Source organism: Xylocopa sonorina, unplaced genomic scaffold, assembly GCF_050948175.1.
Source record: "Xylocopa sonorina isolate GNS202 unplaced genomic scaffold, iyXylSono1_principal scaffold0014, whole genome shotgun sequence".
Classification (NCBI taxonomy): domain Eukaryota; kingdom Metazoa; phylum Arthropoda; class Insecta; order Hymenoptera; family Apidae; genus Xylocopa; species Xylocopa sonorina.
Window position 1 is genome coordinate 2044112 of NW_027490090.1, and position 22006 is coordinate 2066117.

Here is a 22006-nt window from a genome sequence, read left to right on the forward strand (position 1 = left end):
CAACCTCGCTAATGACGAACGCGAGAATTCCACTGATAAATTTCATTTATTGGGATAAGCAAAAGGGCAGATTTATCTGGTTCTCGCGTGGGTTTGGCCATTTTTCACCACGCTCTAAGACGCGTTATTTATCCCAGAAAACCACCAGCGTGATAGGTTTCGAGGGGTTAACCTGGATGACGATAAACATCCCAGTTTTAAGGCTACGTTACGTCCCACTTTTTATGTAATACGCGGTTTGTGGGGGAATTTATTAGCCACAGTTCAAATTCACCAAGTCTCGCTGTTCTTTATTCATTAGAACCGCAGATTACCTTTTCTTTTGCTTCATTAAATTCACTGAGATCTACACTCGCTGAATTCCCTTTTCTCCATGTTTTACTGTAAAAGGAAACGTGTGAGTGGTCGACGAAATTTTTTAACTCGTACAATCAGAGAAAAGGAGGGCACACGAGGAATCGCGTGCGCTGAAATGGACGAGCCAAGCGGAAACGCTGAGCAACCGGAAAATCGCCCGCCCCTTGTTTGTGGGCTCGCAAAGGGTGGCCGCAGAGACGCATCAACGATCGAAGTTAAGGTCCGTGGACACTGTCTTCGAGCCTGTCTCCAAGTTGTCCCCAAAAGCCAACCAATCATCCTTCCTCTCCACTCGTCTGTCCTCAACTATCGACAAACTTCTCGCTGGTGGAATGGACGTGTCCTGGGCTGATGGATCAACCTCGAATCGCAACCGACCATCCCACACCAGCAGACGTTTCGATATTGAGTCGAGGAACTTTATTCAAATTAAACTCTCATCATTTTACAATAATTCTCACGAATTTTCATTCACTAACGGGCACTGAGACTTGAAAATGTTCTAGAATTGCTATATTCAGAGCTGTTTCGTGAAAAAATACATTTTTCTCGATTTAATGAAGCTCGCAAGAGAATCCTAGAGCGTTTCTAGTGTCTGCCATTGTAGAGGGCAGCAGAGGCAGTAAAAAGATGACCAGCAGGAAGTGTCCCACAACGCTATAAATTTTAGTACGCGTCTAGAAATAAGAAACAGCGGTGTAAAACAAGCTTTTTCAACTCTTTAACAAAATAAAAGAGTAAAACTAAGAGACGACTGTTTCTCGACTGAGAACTTCGTTGAAGTTAGTTTCTCGCTCGGTTGCCTGCGAAAAATTCCAACGAAAACATCTCGAGCTCCCTCCAGGATCTAATAATAATAAATACAACTGGATTGATTAACAAAGTTTCGCTCGAGAACGTTTTAACTCCTCACCAGTCTCGAGAATATCAATGAGCGCCCATTAAACTTCTCGAACGGGTGAAAAATAGTTCCGTGCAAACGAGGAGATGCGTTCTGCGTTAAGCAATGTTTTCTGAGCAATCGCGAGCCTCTGAGAACTGGTTAAACATTTTTCGAGCGGCCACGAGCAGGTGGATGGCTCTGGCGCTGCCCAAAATTAATGCAGATTAATGGAAATGCTCGATACCGGAAAGTTTTCCTATTACTTTGCTAACTATCGCTATTTTCGCTCCACGAAATATCGTCTAACTTCGCGAGCGTTATTGTTATCTCGCTGGGCTCGTACGACGTTGCGCACTCTGATCCCCAGCCGCCAAATTAGACCCGTTTCGAAAAGTTTTGCGTTCAGGTTTCACACAGTGGGTCACACGTGTCCCACTTGAATATTCCAATTGCCAAAGAGAAACTCTGCTCTTCTCTAAAAGTCAGAAAATTGAAAATTAACCTCAGAGTTGGGGCAAGAATGTTTTACAAAAATGAATATGTGACAGAGCAATACAGCTAAATATTCCAAGTGTCAATGAGAGTGCTCTGTTCTTCTCCAAAAGTCAGAAAATTGAAAATTAAGAGAGTTAGAGTTGAAGAAAGAATTTTGTTTAATTTATTAAAAAATGAAAATGTGTTGCAAAGAGCAATACAGCCAGGTCTGAACTCTGAGACAGAGAGATGTCCGCCTCCAGTGTCCCGGATATTCTGTAATATTTACAGGTTTCCCTCTTAGTCAAAGAGCTTCCGCTTGGAGGAAAAACGCGAGGAACATTATGTGTGAACAAGATGGCAAACAGAAGCGGCGCCCAAGATGGGCGAAGCTTTCTTCTATTCCTCGGCTAATATTAGTTTGCACTCAGCCACGTGAAATGCATCAGTTTTACTCCATCCACCCCTCCAATAACATTAAAAAGCTCTTGCTATTTCCATAATTATTTTTTGATCGTACAACTAAAGAAAAAAAATACGTGGACAGGTGTCAAAAATTGTAAAGTTGCAATGAGAGTATCTGTTATCGAATTTCGATCGAAACAAGTGTAACTTTGGACCAGAACGAAGAAGGGCAGAAGGGTGAGCTGTTTTTACAGGCAGCTCGTGAATTAAGAGGTGTCGCTTAATTGACATCCACCCTGAGTGCTTCCGTCGTTTATTCTTCCACGGTGAAACACCGTCTACCCGTTGTCGAGGCGTGATTGTCTCCTGTGATTACGATTTCGGGGGTTGTTTGCATTTAGGAAGCCATCAACGCTTAATCGCATTCCTTCTCGCCCCTGGGGGCAGATTCGAACTTTCTGTAGGGCCACTTCCGCAACCCCTGTTGTATTTCCATCGTAACATCGCTAAACAACCCTTTTTCTTCAAAAAAAAAATATTATTGCTCGAAAAGAAACCACCAACGAAGTCTGAAAATTCCTTTTTGATCTTTCTGAAGGGCCACTTGTGTAACCCTTGTTGTATTTGCATCGTAACCTTGCTAAACAACCCTTTTTCATCAGAAAAAAAATTTGGTTGCTCGAGAAGAACCTTGAACGGGGTTCGAAAATTTCTTTTTGGTCGACTCTGACGCATTAACGAGCGCAAAGTTAATCAGGGATCTCGAAAGGAGAGCTCGCGTTAATTGAAATGTGTCTGGCACTCGAAACTTGCCGCGGAAGAAGAGGAAATTCGATAGACCACAATGGCGGCGCTCGTGTCGGGGGACCATTTTCGTTCCGCGCCGCGTAACTTCCTTTTAAAGCAGTCGTGTACTCTTGCATCAACCGAGAGGGTTCATAAAAGAAGGTGAAAGGGGCGGGGCGTGGTCGCGAAAAACTTTCGCCAGCGTTAAAACGAGCCCTCCGCCGCGTGTAATTAAGACCAATTAATATTCGACCCTCGCGCCAGCAGACACTTCCGGGAGTTGTATTCCTGGCCCTGAAACAGTTACTTCTGCGTCGATGCAGCGATAACTCGCGAAACGATATGAATAAATCGCAAGCCAATTCGCCATTCAAAAACTTTTTACAATAACGACCATAATTCTGGATAATTTTCTATCATCTCTTTTGCAGCAGCACTGAAGTGCACGGATATCGACAATTGGGGTACAATTTCGAGGCAATAAAGGCGATTTTTCAACCAATTTCGACGAAATAAATTTGAAAATAATATTCCACTGTTGTAAAAATAAAAAAAAATTGAGAATTGAGCTTTTAGCGAGCTCCCAAACTCAATTAATTCGATTAAATCGTGGGTGAATTTTCAACAAAAACACAAACACTGGTAACTAATTAAGCGCAAAAAAAAAGCTAGAATTACGAATTGGCGAGAGTGAAGTGGAGGGTTAAACACATGAAACGCGTGGGACAAAATCAATTCCTTGGCTTTGATCCATGCAAACCCCCACCCCTTTAGTGGCAGTCGAACCAGCACCCAAAAGCCTCGTCTGACGCCATCAGTATCACGCTTACACACGCTGCGTCGAAATGCCAGCCATTCTTTCGCCATTTCGAATCACTTTGCGCCCCCATGACCTTCCGTCACCGTGTCGAGTGTCTACCGTTTCAAGATATACGACGGACTCGTACTTTTCCACCCCTCGCAACGTACACCCTTTGCGCACCCACCCCAGAGACGAGCGTTCCTCCCCATTATTTGCGCGTCTACTCATTGGACCCCAAGAGCTTAACAATACCGCAATTGTGGAGTTCGTAGTAATATCGTTACACTCGCGAGCGTCGCATAGTTTCGATGAATCATCCCCTTTTTCCGTCGACGCTGTCGTGCAATTAATTTGCACGACCCCCTCTCGATCTGCTTTCGAACAACAAACGCGTCAAGCGAATTCTTTCGTGGTACGTTTATTTTTGTCTGCAGAGAAAATTTTTTGAGTTAAATAAGTAAGTGTTTCGTCGAAAACAGCGGGGTTTCGTAATTAAACGCGGCTCAAAGTCATTCCTTCCATTATTCCCGCGGGAGTCGCTGCAGAGCAGGCTGAGAATGGAAATATGAGACACGCTGCGAGGGCAGAGGCTTCGAAAGTCGTCAGTCTCGAGCAGCTCGCTTCGAAACAGCGGGAAAGTATCGCGAGAAGACGAGAAAGGAGCAGACGTAAACTTTATTCCGGACAATGGGAGACTGTCGTTGTACAGTTCTATTATTTTCACCAGGGAGGAGCCCAGCCGCCCCTCGACGCTTTTAATTTCGTTATTCCTTCGTCTTTTTCCCGCGATTCGTGCCTTCCCTCCTGGCGCGTCGCGTCTCCAAGGCAATCGCGATCGACAAATCAGTTTAATCGGTTTTACGAATTACGTGCTCGACTCTTAACGATTTTATGCCCTTAGAGGGGTTCTCTCAGACGCGTCGTGTCCTCCAGTTCTTCGAAAATAGAAATACTTTGTACTCTGCTTTGATACGAGACGAAGATTCGCGTGATGTGAGAGGAATTAGAATCAGCTGTTGTTCTGGCAGACATTTTTAAGCATCGTTGCGCCATCTGCAGTCTTTTATTGGTTATGGCAAGATGGTTGCTGTGAATGAGAGCAAACCAAGATACCTAAAGTGTATCAAGGCAGTCAGTAATTGAAGCAATTGCATTGTACATAGCTTCAATTGCAATTAATTGAGAATGCAAGTGGATGTAAGAGTCAAGTTTGAGCAGTAGAACGATCGATGGTGGTTTTCTTTCTTCTGTCGAGGTTCTCTTTTGGATATTTGGAGGAAAATAGAATCACAGCCGGTTAAACGGCCCCTCCAACGTTCAATTTGCTTAACGTCGTTTAGCTGCGCGTGACAAAGGGCATCAGAGCGCAGACAGAACGGACTTAATAAGAGCCACGGCTGCTGGCGAGAAGAGGGAGGAACAACAATTACTCGAGTTAAACAAATTTTCGTCTCATTGAGCGGACAAAGGACCGGAGATACCTTCCTCCTAGGCTTTATCATAATGCAGCTTTCGCTTGGTGAAAGGAAAACAGCGTCGAGGGCGTCCCTAAAAAGAGCTTGCGCGTTTAATAAATACGCGGTGGAAGAAGTCGTTCAACGAGCGGACAAAGGGCCATTTCGCCACCTTTCGCGTCGTTCAACCGAGCCATTGCCGCGAGGATGCTTGTTCACTCGTGTCCTTGATAAGTTACAGGAAGAAGAACGCTTCGAAACGATTTTGAATTATTCCAAACAGCCAAATTTTTACATTTTAATTCTTAAGATGCGATATTTTTCGTATGAACTACTTAAATTGGTATTCAATTTTTTTCAGTGCTATATTTGTAAATTACAATATAAGTTCAACGTATGGCACAGTAATAAGAAGAACGGAGTCGAGAAATCAGATTAGTTACCCTGGTTGCGCACTTCTAGCGTCTAAATGAATAACTAATTAGCATTTAATCGCGCGCCACACTTTTTTTCTCGGTCAAGAAGCGGAATAGAATAGGTTCGAAAGGAAAGGAGCGAGAAATGCCTCGGTGCTTGGTAATTAAATGTTAATTCGTCGGACGTCCGTTGCTCCTTCGTTCAATTGAACCTACCCGGTGTCCTCGATGTACCAATTAACTGCAAACAGACGCGAATGAAATCGATCTTGACTGACACAAAGGCAGTGCGATTGAAAATTCCCTTTCTTTCTGATTGAAACGTTCAACGAGCCGTTTCGAGACGAAAAAGAACCGATAGAATTGCTCTTAATTATTTGTCAGCGTCTCTGCGAATTATTCTCGATCACCAGGTATCAATTTACTTACAGAGTTAAAAGATTGCGTTCACAGAATTCTTCAAAGGAGACAACAGTCTCGATTAAAGGACTTGGTTGATCTTCAGTGATAGAAAAAAAAATAATATATTTTTATATTTAAAAACAAAAAAGAGAAGCTGAGAATTCTGTCATCAAACTGGCCATTGATAAAAGTGATTCGATGGTCGATTTTGGTAAAAAAAAAAATAAATTAGTAACGAAATTTTTATTTGAGTAACGAAAGAAGGTGTTAAAAATTTTTTTTTGCATGCATGACAGAATTATTCAGGCTGTTTAACATCGTGCACAATAGAATCTATAAAATGGCGCGTCTCGACAGCCCCTTTGGACGTTCTTGAATCTTTTAGGGTGACTGATTGCTTTTACATTTCGCTCTCTGCCCCACCGTTCGAATAAATACCTTCGACGAAAGTGGTAGCCGACACTTTCGAGGAAACGACGCGAGAATAAAATCGAGGGACCCTTCGAGCCTTCGATGGATTCGATTATCGCCAAGATTTCGTCTCCGCTTTCAGGTAAAAAAAATATCTGGAAACCCTCTGATTGAAAACGACTCAATAATTGCTCGACCAACGCCATCTTTGATTAAGTCCTTCGCTGGCTAATCGCTAAACGTTGCCATTCAGGAATTCTAATTAAAATCCAGCGAAATTTCGGTTAATCGCGAATGCCTTACGCGTAGCAAATACCGGATGTGCTGATGGAACCATTAGCCAACCGATTTCGCTCGCGTAGATCGATTGCTCGCGATTAATCAGCGTATCTCGCGCCACTGGCGATTTTAATTAACTCTGCGACTGATCTCGAAATTAAAATCGCGTGTAAACACGAACTAGTCACTTCTGAGAACTGGAGAGCTCCAAAAGTCAGCAGAACAGAGGCTCTCGAGGTGCCATTTTTCTTCTCTCCATGCGAATAACACGAGATCGAAGTTAGTCGTACTGAATTACGCCATTTCCTTGTTCCCTGGCACTCGAGGACGAAAAATCGCGAGGTACGTGCGTTGGATCGCGCAAAAAACTAGGACAGACACTCGATCGGTGGTTACTAACAAGCAGAGATCGGTCTTCATCCCCACTCGAGGCGCTTCCACTTCCGCTGCTGCCCTCGAGAACGCTCGACAGGCTCCCCCTCCAACTTGTATCGAGGCACAAACGAGATTTATCATAAGCAGCCAACTTCGCGGATAAATCTCTTGCAAGCGAGAACGAGAGACGTCCTCGCGAGGCGGTAATAAAGAAACCAGAGGAGATAACAACCAGCGAAGGAGGACGAAAAGGGGGTGAAAAAGTCCCGTGGAATGTAATTTGAAAAGTTTTCTCGTTAAATTGCGCGAAACGCGGCCGCAGGACTGGCAGGATGTCCGCGGACAGAGGAGGACCGCGTCGAGGACAATGACAGCAGCGCAACTGATTTTAATTATGGAATCCTCGCAGGTAAAACGGTCAATTTTCCCTCGTAGCCCTCTTTTTGATCCCGCCAGGACCTGCAATTTCGCCTGGGACCCTCCAGCGAGCCACCCCTCGCGCTTTCGTCGCGCCCCGCGATCGATTTCCACTCGACTCGAGGAAAATATCGACGAATGTCGAATTACGATCTCGCCAGTGCTCGTCGAATAACAAACGCGGTGCCCAGCGAGCCACCCCAGCCCTTTTTCCATCCTGCGTAACGAACGGGGGTGGAAATTCTGCGATACGCCAGAGTTATTCGTAATTGTAGAGAAATGCTGGGATAAAAATGCTGCAGGATCGTTCTCTAATTATCCACACTTGATCGTCTCTCGCAAGGGTGGAGGGTGGCCATTTAATTCCACGAATTCGAAACGACAGCGTCGTCAACGCGGACGCGATGGTTGGTTCCAGGAAAAAAGGACGAAGCGGAGGGAAAAAGGAGACGCGTATGAAAGCGACATCGAGCAGGCTGGACGAGATGTGAGGGGTTGAAGAAGGGTAGGAAAGGAGGCTTTACGAGCCGTAGTAATTACGGTTTCGGTGTTTTCCGGTGTTAACAGTTGTATCTGGCCCTGACATCTACCTGACCCTCTCCACGTTCCACCCTCCTTACGACTACTGCCCTCGCAGTCCACGCAGTTTTCCAATCCCGGAATATAAAGCTTGCCACCCGTTTCCTGACTGTCTATTGTCTCCATTTTCTCTCCACTCTTTCGCCAAATAAATATGGCTCGGTTACAACCAGAAAAAGGGTAATATTTATCCTATTCGTGTGGAACTTGGATGATTAAATTGTACCAAAACTGGTGTGTTTGAAATACTGGTGAAAGTGGATTTATGTTTGTGAAGAAATTTTGAAAAGCAAGGTGAATCTACTCAATTTCTCTCTTCGATTAAAAAACCATAGCACGTGTAATTTACGCCAACCATTTCCACCCCCTCGTGTACCAAACGAAATAAAAACTATTGGTGAGTTTGAAATGCTAGTAAAAATGGATTTATGTTTGTGAAAAAATGTTAAAAGACAAGGTAGATCTACTTAATCTCTCTCATCAATTAAAAATCCACAGCAAGTGCAATTAACGCCAACTATTTCCACCCCCTCGCGTATCAATTGCACAAATTAAATAGCACCAAAACTGTTGAGTTTGGCAAACGAGTAAAAAGTGGATTCATGTTTACAAAAAAACTGTTGAAAAGACAAGTTGGATGTACTTAATCCCTCTCGTCGATTAAAAACCCACAGCGCGTGTAATTAACGCGAACTATATCCATCCCCTCATGCACGACGGTTGAATACAGGTGTCGTAGCTACCGGTTTTATTTCGACTTGGCGGAAAGCGTTGCATATTCAACGACGAAATATTCCGCTGTAAACATCGAGCGTGTAAGGGCGAGGCGTTCTCGCACCCCCTCACCCCCTTTGCGAGGGGTAGCTCTTTCACGCTTTCGATGCAAAAATGCTAAGGGCCGCGCGAGTGCATCGTTAGAACCTTAATTGCCATTCGACGTGCACACGGGGCATTGTGCGACGGTGTTTCAGACTTTTAACGGCGTTCTTTCCTGTTACGATAATGGCGGTGTAAGTGAGAAAGAGGGGTATAGGTTCTACAGGGTGTTCTCATGGAAATTCGCGATACCACTCGCATACTAGGCACCGTTTAACCAGTCTCTCTCTCTCAACTTCGATAAGACAGAACGATTTTTTGTTCCAAAAAAGGGGCTTGTTAAGCGAATTTCCCGCTCGAGTGACGCACGAGGGTGGTTGCAACCCCATCGAGAGGAAAAACGAGCGATAACCATCGTTTTGGCGAGGATCAGACGGTTGATACGAGTTGCAGCAGTGATTCGAGGCAGAACAGAGCCATCAAAGTAGCTGAACGGCTCGTTAGAAATTGTCGTCGACTGCTCGAGCTTCCGCAGCGTAATGGCGCGCGGATGGAGAGGGCGCTCGCCACTATCGCGAACTTCCTTGGGCCTGCAAAGGAACGAACGGAACGAATTAATTCCGTAGGGGCGAAAACTCGAGGACAAAGACGAGACGCTGGCTTCAAAGGGCGCAATTGGATTCGATTCGTCTCTTCACCCCTCCTCTGATACACTGTCGAGCCCCTTCCACCCCCTTGGCCCTCTTTTTTCGTTCGAAAATCCCAAATTCTTCGACCACAAACTTACAAATTTGATTCATAGCGAGAAATTCAGTTTCTTACGCAAGGTAAACAATTTGTCAACCCCTTCTTGCGAGCCAGCGAGGAAATGCCAGCTAATTACAGCCATCCGTTGAAATATCGTCGAAACGCAAGAAGCGTCCGACGATTTCCTCGGCTACGACCCGCGACGTAATCGAATTCAGTGGCGAGGCGAGCGAAAAAACGGCCACTGTGCGAAGAACTTAATTGGATCCACGAAGAACCAACCGCCTCTTCGAACGAATCGATCAGACTCTGCCTCTTCTTTTCTGTTTCTCACGAAAATCTCGATTTAAAGCTCGCGAAACAACGCTGCAACCCTGCTCGCGCATAATTTATGGCAATCGCGAGGAATACGTTTCGAGTAAGAAGCCGAGTTGGGGAACTTCGAGGAGGGGATAGACTGCTGCGTTGAATAAGTAAAATGCTCGCTGGTGTGCCTTGAATTCCTTTTCTCGCGTGGTTCTCTCAAAAATTGAACGATTTTCGAAAAATTTTCGACTTATTAGCGTCATTAATTACACTTCTCTGCAAGCTCGATCGCTTGTGTACAATTGTTTTCGTATTTCTCAAAGTTTGGCCAATGAAACGTATGCTCTGCATTCATAGATGGCGCAGACATCTGTTGAGGACGGAACTGGTGTTTGCGCGAGTATGATGACTGGCAACGAGAATTTATTATGTGTGTTTGCAGAGCAAACAGAGAAAAGGAAGCGTTTAAGGGGGATATTTACGAGCGCGCTAAGAAAGATATTTACGAGCTGGATAAAAAAAGGTGGAAAGTGTCGTTGGATTAATACCAAGAGCCAACAGAGACGCCATTGTTGCAGGACACGTGTTTCTGCAAAAGTATCAGGCTCATTAAAATGCAACTTGAAATTGTTCTTTTAAAAGCGACCAGATTATGCCACCCTTTGAAGCTCTGACAAAAGAATGGTAATTATTGAGGAGCAACCCTTGTTGCCTATTTAAAAAGCTGTTTGTCACTCGATGCGTGCACGTCGTACTGTTGTTCCGTTTCCTTTCGAAAATTGCTTCTAGCGTCGATTTAAAGGCGCTCGTCGACATTTTCGTAGCTCGCGTTTTACATTTATTCAGAGTCTCGCGTTTAAGGCACCCGAGAGGACCGTAAACAGCGCATAAATGGCCCGCATCGATCCTCCTTTCATTTCGCCTCATCAGTTCTTATTTTCTACACGAGCTTCTCATTTACTTTGGGGCTTCATATTTCCTCGACGGTCGCGCAATAAAATCGCGACCAACCTATTCCTTCGACCATCTAATTATCTTCGCTTTGCCCTCTTTTGCGTTCAGAAACGTCAGCTTTCAGCATTAAAAAGGGTCATTTATACACGTATCTCAATTTTTTAATCACTGTAAAAAGTGTAAAATTGTTGTCTCGTCCGCCAGGAAGATAAATTACGTTTCTTTTAATTGCTTCGAATTCCTTACAGTAAGTAGGATATAAATGAGACGAAAAACGGTCGGTTTTTCTACTAATTAACCTGAGGAGATGGTCTGAAATGCGGGCACAGGCTACTGCACTCGCCTCTAAGACGATTTTGTCACACTGTATGTAAATAATTAATGAAAATTTGTCCACCTTTACCAACATTGACCTCTCCCACGCCCTTATCTCCACTCGAATCCATTTCAACCCTTTATCTCGCTGCAGTGTCTGTCTGGCGTCCCATTGCGACCGTTTCGCGACCCCCACCCAGTGGGACACCCGCCTGCCCCCCACTCGAGCACCCAAGCCAGGGTGCAAGTGTCGTGAGCGATTCCACGCGCGCGTTTCCGCCATGACAAAGCCAGATTTAAGCTCTGCTTACGAGTAGTCGCAGCTTTCCAGCTGGCTCCGCTGCATCGCGACTCGCCACGCCACCCACTCGTGCCCAACGTTTTGTTATCACCCGTAATAGAGAAGTGAGATTTAGAGAGAACGAGCAGAGAAAAAGAGATGGATGCGTGCTTTGCACGGGGCAGGGCAGCAGCTGGTCCGCTTGCCAAACGTCTCCTCCTCGCGACCAAGCAGGCACGCGACTCTTGCTCTTACAGAAACTTTGGATCAGTGACAGTGGCGGGGATTTGAAGTTTTGGGGCTGCGACAGTTGGCCAAATTTATTAATAATAATTCTCCGCGTCTGAGAGGATTTCAACTTCGAGTCTTTGTTAATTAAGGCTGGTGCATGGATTAACGGCAAAGGTAAAAGGCTGGAGGAGCGGAAAATTGTACGCTTCGAGGAGGTGGGGTGAAGTGACTTTGTCGCGTACAATTAACGGGCAGCAACGAGCACCTTCCAGCTCTTGGTGATTCTTGAACGTAACAATTTCCGTGTTCCGTTAGCGGCAGACATTCCGACTGCACCTGCATCTGGATTAATTTGCCTCGCGATAATGCGGGAATCCAGTTTACGCGTGGATTTCTCTTAGCACGAGGCTTCCTTTCGAGGTCAGTGGGTCTCAGTGCTGTCGTTGCTTCGAATTTCTCGAAACGATCCACTGAATTCTCAAAACTCCAAGCAAATGAAGAGACAATTTGTTAGAAAAAGCAGTGACGTGAGAGTGTGCGATGGAAAATCGATCGATGGGGTGGTAAAAAGGCACGTCGACAACAGGAACACGTGGGACGGCTGAGAAGGAGCGAAATAGAACCCTGACACCCCCTGTAGCGCGCGATTCTGACGAGCTGGCAATTCGATCCTGAAACAGGACCCAGGAGACGGCATAAAGCTCACTCGACGCTCGTTTGTCCTTTCTTTCTTCATTTCAACCCACCCCTCGAACGCTCCACGATCGTGTCCGTCTGTCGTTATTTGTCTCGCGAGCCACCGCCACCTTTTCACTCGACTCCCACCCTTGGGAAGATTCAATTCGATTCACTCACCGTGAAGAGCTTTCAAATATGTCTTGCCAGCGTTGATCAGCTGCCTGGCTCCTGGGTTGAACTTGTCCAGGATATTCTGCAATCAGAAACACAAATCACCCTTCTTCATTGTTTTGCAGTCAGCAATTTTTGAATTTTTTTTAAAGTCAGAGAACAATTTGTATGAGAAAGTGAAGCGAGACGATGTGAAAGGGAGCTTGGTGGTTAGGTTAGGTGGGTTCCTGCGTTTATCTCACCCCCCACTCCTCCACACTCGCGTCTTGATGTCTTTGAGACCGCGAGAGCCCGTTTTGCGCTCGTCAGAGACAGAAGGGGCGCGATTAACCCCCCAAAACGACGGAATTCTAGCGATTCCAGCTCCAATAAGCTGCACACGATTCACCAGACAAATTGGCTTGCTAAACGTCTGCAAAGCCTCACAAGTAATCTCCTCTACGATCTTCAAAAAATGAAGCAATTCTACAGTAAAGATTCCCTTAAAATGAACGTTCAATCAAGAATGAAACAGTTGCCACGTGAAAGTTCGAATCAGATCGAGAGTTCCTGTGGAACTTGAACGGGATAAAGGCGAGTGTCCTCAGGCAAAGCGACAGAAAGTGTCTCTGCTTATCAGAAACGTGGTCAAAGGACCAACTGCAACAGTTGATCCCACTGCTGCACCTTGACTCGAACCCTAAATCAATGTTCCATCGATAATGTCAGTGTATTCATTAGTATTGGACTAATTAAACGTGTCGAACGCAGCCAGCCATCTAATTACAACCACCTTCGTTCAACAAAACACAAAAATGCCTCATCGTCCGGTCTCGAACGACGCTATTCGACTCCCCAATTGGGCTAATGAAACCAGCACTAATCCTCGACTGCCCAGCAAACGTCGCGTGGACCAGCGTTGCTCGAGGTTTCGCACAATTCCACGATGGGACGACCGTTTAATCCGCGCGATTGCGATTCGAAACGGTCGAAACACAGCTCGAGGCCAGGCGAGGAACGCGCGCGAGGTGAACGAACGATGGAGATCCGCGCGGTCTTCCGCTATTCAAGAAACGACCTGTTTGCCCGCCGATATTAAGCTCCATTAGCCGACGGACGAGCAGCGGGACGTTTCGCAAACTGCCAGCGGGGAATATTCCTGTTGGCGATATCGCTCGCGACGTTTAACAGCCGAGCAGAGATCGCACGCTCGTCCTCGAGGAACAATCCGCGGCAATCAGGCTGGAAAAATGTCGAGAGGGAATTGGTTGCCAGCTCTGCGAGTGGTCAGTTCGCTGGCTCGCCGCGAGAAAACGAATTTTTCTATGAAAGATGGAATTATTCAGCTCGTTGAACCTGTTTCAACCGCTGAATAAATGCACAGTAGCTGCCTGCTTTGCTCTCACGTTTTTCAAATCTCACTGACACTTCACTACGAGCATTTTCTAGAGAAAAAGTTAGGTTAGAAACGATCCTCTCCATCTGGTGGCTGAAAAGAGTGAGTTTGTCAGAAAGAGTTCAAATTACTTCTGAAACAACCCCTTAGTTGCTGACAGATTTGAAGCAACAAAGTGTCGACGATGACTTGCGAACAATTTCAGGTCACGTATATACCCAGTGTACCATCGATCGTCACGCGAGTCGACAAATTCATCCGCGATCCTCTCTCTGGCAACCGGTTCTCTAAAAAGCATATCATTCTTGACCTCGCTGGTAAAAATGTCGTCGAGTACCGTACGTCAATGTTAAGCGCCTCGACGTTTGGCAATGGTAACTTATGGAGCCATTTCTCTCGCCTCGACAGCCACGGAAGGTTCCAAGCGTTCTCACATTGGACAGCAAATTTATTAGGAATTCGATGTTTGGTAACAACGTTAATTAGAATATTTTATGCTTGATACACGCGATAATGTTCTCTCTCTACCTTCACGATCATTCCAGCGTATAAATCTTACTTTCGCGTGTGTCGCGCGAGCTATCATTTCGTTGTGGAGGGGACTTATTTTATGCCATATTACATCCCGTTTCCGTAATAAATGGAACGGAAGAGTAACGACGCAATATCTCACCGGATAGTCGCAACGCGATCCTGTTCTTTTCCATTTTTTTTTTCTTTTTTAGCAGGATAAACATTAGTTAAAAATTGCGGTTAATAAAGGAATATGCACTGCACAGGGAAATTAATTAGTTCGACAATTATACGATGTAGTATTAAGTTGGAAAAATAGTTGGAGTCTTGTTGGAACAGTTTTGACGCAACTCGATGGATCGAGAAAGGGCACGGTGGGGAGTACTTCGATTTCAAGCGATACCGTTATGGCTGCCGCAGTCTGAGCTGCGATCGTCTCGATTGAAAACCTTTCCCCTCCTCTCGTCCATAGAAATTCCATTGACTGAACGGAGAGTAATATTTTTTGGCGAACGTATAACAAAGTGTCTATAAAAAATTTACATTTCAGAAACTTCCTTCTTTTTCCAGTAATTAAATTTAAATTATACTGTACATTATTCAGAATAGGAATTGTAATATTTTTTGGCTTGTAAGTATCTATAGAAAATTTCCATTTAAAAAAGTTTCTTATTTCTCCAACAATTCAATTCAAATCACCCTGTACATCATTCAAATTAAAAATAAAATTTTTAAAAAATCCTAATCAACAGTTAATGTCCCAAAAGCCAGATTCCACCGACAGTCCGAGCGCTGAAAAATTCCACTCGTGTTCAAGGATACCAGGAAGGGTGCAGGATGCGAAACAAGGTCAGCGTGGAGCTTGGCAAGGTTAAATTTAACCCGGTACCGATTCCGTTATAGTCCACATAACTGGCCAGGCTGGGTAACCGGCGCTGAGCAAGAAAATGGAAGCAACACGAGCGCAGCGCTCGAGAAGGTTTCTCTTATTGGCAACCAGTTGGTCCCCGCGCGGATAAAAACCCAGTCAGCGATGGCGGAAGCGGGGCGAGGAGGGTCGCGCGCAGAAGGAAAGGAGACGGTGGGAAGAGAACGCGAGGTAGAACCGCGGCTGAAGGCGGAGATGAAGCAGAAGCCAATGAATGTCGACTAACGGTACGCGTTGCATGAATTTCGTCTGCATCCACGGTGGATAGCGGCGTTTAAAGTGTGCCCAGGGACGGGCCAACGACACCCAAAACCCGCCTGGATATTCTCGCGTCTCCACGTCGCAACACCGTTATCTCTGAGCAGTCCATGGTGAATACCAAAGCGGATCGAGAGGTCGATCGACGCGTGACTCATCGCCTCGAAGCCCTGCCTGCGTCTCGTTTACAACCGCTGCATCATCCATCCGTGGCAAAGTCAGAATTTTGTCAATGCGCACTGCTGCTTTCGCGAAAGTTGCGTACACGGATTTAAATCGCGTGCAGGAAGTCGAGGGACGTGGAAATACCAGCATTGAATCGCTGCATACATTTGATCCGCTTGGAAACCACCCCCACCCTTTATCGCCTGGCGAGTTTTCAGTCTGAAACGGGGCAAAATATCGTTAAACCGAGCCTGAGCATACGAATCGTTGATACGTACGTACGTACGTACGTCTACCTGGCTTCTACCGCCCCTCAGGCTCTTCGAATCTCTGTTTGTCTATCCGTGAATTCATCCTGACTATCTGCGAACGCCATCGACTGATCTGAATTTCAGATTCCGCGCGGATGTGCCTTGGCGAGTAACGCCAGGGACTCTGTCAGCGCTGCAGCCAGCGAGGAATGGGATTTTTGGTAGACGACAGTTGTCCGTTTCTGGCCACCGTGTATAAATCGTGTAAACATTTGTCCTCCTTCATTAAGGGTAAACAAATTTTTCTCACGATGCGTTCTATTGCGACATCGCCTGGTTTATGCAATGACAATCGTGCAATCACAATTAATGCCCATAACTCTTCCGTTACTAATGAGTTTCGTAATTCGTGATGTAACGCGTGTTTTCACGAAAATTGTCAACCGTTTGCGTAACGCGAACTTTCTACTCGTGCATTTGGAAAGAATTCGAGGCGTGATAAAGGCGTTCGCGAGAACAAAATCCGGATTAGAGTCGAAACGAATGCGTTTCAATTACCCGCGTCCCAGATAGAGCCACCGTAGAAACGATCCGTCAAGTCGTTGATCCACGACGCTCGATTCGCCTCGACGTCCCATAGAAATTCATCCGTTCTCGTAAACTCTGCGAGGATTACGTCTGCCCTGATACAGCGCAGGATGGAAACTGCAGTTTCTTCGAGGATAACCCGATTTTTGTTCGACAGAAAAGCAGAGATAAAGTACGAAAGAGTCAATTAGCTCGAATCGAAAATTTCTAACCTTTATCAAGCACCAATTATTCGCCAGCTCGACGAAAGGCGGGAATTTTAAAAAGCGTTCGCCATTGTCCCAACCCAGTAACGAAGTTTCACGTTACAACGATCCCTGCCTTTGTGAAATGCACGAATGCTTTCAGCCGGGGAAAAATCTTCGACAGTGCAGGAGAAATGAACGAGGCGTTCGTAAATATCTGAACAAGGGAATGTATAAGGCGAGAAAAAAGGTACACGCGTCTGATTCCTATTTACCAGGTGAAAGGAGGTGGCAGAGAGAAAAATGGCAGCGAAGATGCGAGCCCTGGTTCAACTGGAACGTCGAAATTATGCACATTTAAATCAGGCTCGCGCAAAGTTGCAATAAGCGGCGTTGTAAGTAGCTGCTTTGGAATTTACATTTCCTGATGCGGAAATTGCATCTGGCGATAGCCAAGGTGCCGTTAAATCGGCTCTGAGGAATGTCTGCGCGAGCAGAGAATCTACGCGACGGTCAAAGTTAACCCAAATCGAGTCAGCGTGCGATAATCGTTTTTATTTTTTTTTCGAGAGCGATGATTTCGACGAATTCCAGCGAAATTGGCGGAAATTTCGGTAGGAAAAGCTCCGCGCGGCTAATTATCCTCTTCAATTTCATCGACTCGCTGATCCGTATGAAATGGCACCGGTTTCGAGCGTTCGTGAAATTTCCTCTCTGCTGCTCGTCAGACAAATTCCGATCGACGATGAAATTAAATAATGACGCGCCAGGTTTCCAGAGGATCCGCTCGAAAAACGGAAGGACCACGGAGTTTTAAACGACGCGTCCCTCTCTCGATGGAGCGCCATTTTTTTTGTCAGAGGGTGGAAAAAAAGTAGCCAACGACCAGAGTCAAAGGCTGTAACCGCGTTTTCCTTCCTTGGCATCGCTAATTTATCTTTAATTAAGGTCGACAATAAAATATCACTGCAAGGTTGTTGCAAAAATACCTAAAATGACGATTTTTGGTACGAAGAATCTGACTTCCATTAGTTCTACACGACTTTTCGATTGCATCTGCTGTTAAGAACACAGGATTCCACTTAACACAGCCATCGTCGCCAAATTTCTCAGTCGAACGCGTCGAATATTTGATAAGCCCACGTTTATGCAGTCTGGTGGAGGACGAGAGATAAGCCAAGCGGATTTGGTCTCAACGAGGAGCTGAAAATGTCAGATGACAGGGTGAAAAAGAGGTAAAGAGGTGAGGAGAGAAATGTGGGTCTCTTGGGCACGACCTCGTGACCCTTCCTCGTTAACAGCCTCGCGATTGTCGTCTACACCTTCTGCGCCAAGTAAATCTCTTTAAACTCCCGTTTGCTGATCTTAATCGTTCACCAAATGTGCCTCATTAACGCTACACAAATTCTCTGCTGTTATTTTAACCCTTTGAAGCAATGCAACTGCCTGAAATTGCAAGAAAATCGAAATAAAGTTGTCAAAGGAGGCCACAAGTTCGACTGTTCGTCTCGAATCAATTACTTGCTAGAATTTCGCTGGTATCGATGGCATTCGCGACGGTGGCGCCGCGAGAGAGAAGTTTAACTGACGTCCCAGCCAATCAGAGCCACCCCCAGCCGGTTAAACTTCGTTTAATGCGCAAGGACCTCGCGGCCAAACTCTGTTAACGCTTTAGACTAAGCTGCAGGACTTAGCTTCCCTGGGGAACGTACACAATCGCGCGGCTGTGTTCAGATCTTGAAACATCTGCCACGAATCCACGCCAAGTTTAAATAAACCCCGAGTTCGAGGCAAACACGCGTCCGTCGATGGATCTGACGATCTAATCTGGAACTTATCGAGTCCAAGGCACACCAGTTTTCTTAAATGAAAATGCTCGAATTTCATTGAGAGTTCATTGAGTAGACATTGGGGCATTTTTTAGAAGAAATGTATGGTTTTCGTATTGGTGATTGCTATTTTCAGATAAATATGTTGGATGGTAAAAAAGTGACAACCACTGGGTGGAATGAAACTTATAAACTCGAACTCCATCGTGTTTTTTTATTGTGCAAATTGAACATTATTTGCATCGATATTAATTGTTAACATTCGCGTTTGGTCCTCGAATTGGAATTACAAATCGCTCGAAATCGGCCCATTAGAAAGTCTAATTATCCAGCAGTCAGGAATAATCGTAAAATTATTGAATCATCTCGGTTATTTGGGAATATCGAGCGGATGATTGATGCCACGATGGAATAACAAAAATGTCAACGTTCTCGCTGGCAATAAATAGGCTGTAATGAATCTGTCAGGAGCAAGTTGGGGCACTGCGAGAGCTACGTGGCACGCGTGGCGCTTAATTAGAAGCAGCGTAGCGGCAAATTTTCGAATCAATCGATAGAAACCTATGAATGATAAATTACAGCTTTAACATTTAATTCTCACAGCTTCGTGAGTCTTTAAAGAAAGAAAAAAATAATTTTACCAAAGAATAAAATAGGAATTGAGGCTGTTCTAGGTTTAAGTACACTTTTGGCAGTTAATTTGCAACCTCAATTGTTCCAAAGGGATGAGACACCAACTCAGCGCGTCCAGAAACGAAGTACAACGCCCATCGATCAACCAATCGCACTGTTTGTCAATCGAATTTCATTTTACGACTTCATATTTATTTCATTCTGCTTGAAAATCGCGTGTCCTTTGAAAAGGCGACAGTGTCAAACCCAGCTGACCCTCTCTCGCCACTGCTCATTCAAAGAAAGATCGCACCACGCACCATCTTCGCTTCAGAACTTGAAAGAGACGCCATTATAACTTTTCGAAAGCTTCGATGGGTCGTTATTATTTTTTCCAACGAACAGAGACGCTCAGAGGATTTAAAGGAAAGTTTTAAAGGGCCTCGACTTCCTCAAAGACGAAGAATCACTCGATTTTTTTTTGTAGAAACTCGTGTAACATTCGAATATTTCATTCGACCAGTCAATATTAATCTGGCGCGTCGCCAATGTCCCGGAAGTGCCGCGCGTATGTTCGCCATGCGTGAACGCGCGCGATGGGTGCTGGTGGGTGCTGCACAGCTGACGCTACGAATTCTTTCTCTCGTTTTACCATATTTCTTCTTACGTAACATCACTCGCATCTCTTATGCGAGCCTCTGACTGCTTCTCGATTCATCGATGCACGTTTCGTCATCGTACATAACTGGCAGCCCTTTTCGAAGTTATAGACGTGGGTAAAGTTCGCTAACAGGATGGCAACTTGGTAATTAACACCATAAACGAATAGTGAAGCCTTCAACTCACGAAAATTCCACTGATAGACGTTTTAAAAAATGGTACACCCTCTTGAGAGGATATTGTTGGCTTCGCAGGACTATTTGGACCTTCCTGTTGTTGTTGCCACTTTGTGCGCCATCTTGTTGCCTCTGCTTCTCTGTGGTAGCTGTTATTCTATCGTCTCGTGGTTCTTCAGCTTCTTCCCTTGCCTCGCCATTGGACGCTCTTCCGGTGGAGAGCCACGGAAGTGCCGCAGGACCATATCTTCCTTGTCGCTTGAAATAACGAACACTTTGCTGGCGTGCTTTGACGTTTCGTCCTTTGAATTTACACGCGACGTTTGCTCAAGCGACTTGCTCTTCAGTGAATCCTCTGTTGGCCTCTGTCGTCCACTCTGCGCCTCTTTTATTAACGCTGTTCTTCATATTTCTGGATCAATACCTCGTAGCATATCTTGTAATCATGCCAGTCGCGGTTACGTTAAAGAGACACCTGAGTTTCACACGTTCAAAGTGCTCATCTTTGCTCCACACTGCCACCCATGCGTATGATTGGAAGTGGCTCTGTGTCTCCACTCCTGACAGCTTTAATTTCCTTCGACTGCGTCAGGTAAAGACTGCTGTAACTACTTCCTGCGCTTCCATCGAAGATACCTCGCGAAATTTCTAGTAACCACGACGAGGAGAACGTCAGTAGTCGAAAAAGAGATTGCTGGGGGCAGCACAGACCCTTGGGAACGACCCTTTGTCGCGAGTGAGGCGAGCAACCCTTGCAAAGGGTTTCGATTAATGAAAAGCCTCTGTGTTTTGCCAGCACTGGCATCGTTTCTGTTTTTGTTAAGGCAAAACTAATGTCACAATGCATATGCATTGACTGAAGATTGCTTCAGAGTCTTCTCGAACCAAGATGGTGAAACGACAGTGTCGCCACCTGGAAACTTCGTTAAGAGATCTTGAAACGTTTCGAAAATAAAGTCTTTGCAACTGTATTGTTTTCGATTTGTCAAAGAAATATCGTTCTATGAAGTTTTGAGAAGCAGATCAATGAATACTTCAGACGAGACATCAAGCACGCAGAGTTTCGCACTCGAATTCACTGGCTGACCAAGCGAATCCCAAACCAGCGCGCCAGGTTAATTACCGTCGACTTCTTTCGCGAGGCGCACAAGTGGTTGCTTAATTAGCACGAAATCGCGCGGCTCTGCCTCGTCCACGGTCACTCGCCAAGGCTCCGTTTAATGCTAACGAAAAAACGTACATTTGTTCGCGTTCTAAGCTTGTCACGCGCTGAAAAGTTGCCTCGACACCAGAGAGAACCTTCCTCGAAGTTCGCGAACTTCCAATTGGACGAGTCTTACAGCCAATGGGAACTCCTAAACCGATGCTGCTGTTCGAAATCCCGAAAATCGTGGAAACTTTCTGAGCGAGAGATTCGAGGACTCTCGTCACGCCCTCTATTAACATAACAGCGTCCACAAAGCCAGCAATTTTCAATGGAACCAGAAACGTGTAATTGTATTTTTCGCGGAAATCTGCAGGCGAGAAATATTGCATCAATTTCAAACCAGCGAATAAATATCGACTGTCGGCGCTGGAGCGAGTTCGAAAGAGGAATTTCACGCATTTGTAACCTCTCGCGGCTTCAGTTTCGCAGTTTACCGGGTCATGCGATGAAAAAAAAAACAGCACAGAGAGGTGGAGCAGGATTATTGTTAAAATTCAGCTGCGAGAAACTGGCGAGACCAAAGGGACAAAGCGAATAGCCGGTGTCTATCGTGTTTGTCGATCGGTCAGTCATGATCCGGATAGTCAGACAGATCGCTAACAGCGGAATGCTCGAGCGGAGTTACGCAACCGCGTGGCCTGGAGCAAACAGACTTTACTATCGCTCGAGAAAGGGATATACCCTTCTCTTTCCACCATCCGTTTCAGTCTAACTCGTGTTC

The 22006-nt window shown here is 45.4% G+C and overlaps 2 protein-coding genes across 2 annotated transcripts in view; one reads left to right on the plus strand and one right to left on the minus strand.

Annotated features, from left to right (window-relative positions):
* Positions 1 to 22006, plus strand: part of LOC143431687 (facilitated trehalose transporter Tret1-like) — a 349669-nt gene that overhangs the window by 204838 nt on the left and 122825 nt on the right. The gene's annotated exons all lie outside the window — the stretch shown is intronic.
* Positions 1 to 22006, minus strand: part of LOC143431676 (uncharacterized) — a 62230-nt gene that overhangs the window by 31136 nt on the left and 9088 nt on the right. The window contains exon 2 of the mRNA XM_076908600.1: positions 12545 to 12620. Coding sequence (XP_076764715.1) covers positions 12545 to 12620 — 76 coding nt within the window. The remainder of the gene's footprint in view (positions 1 to 12544; positions 12621 to 22006) is intronic.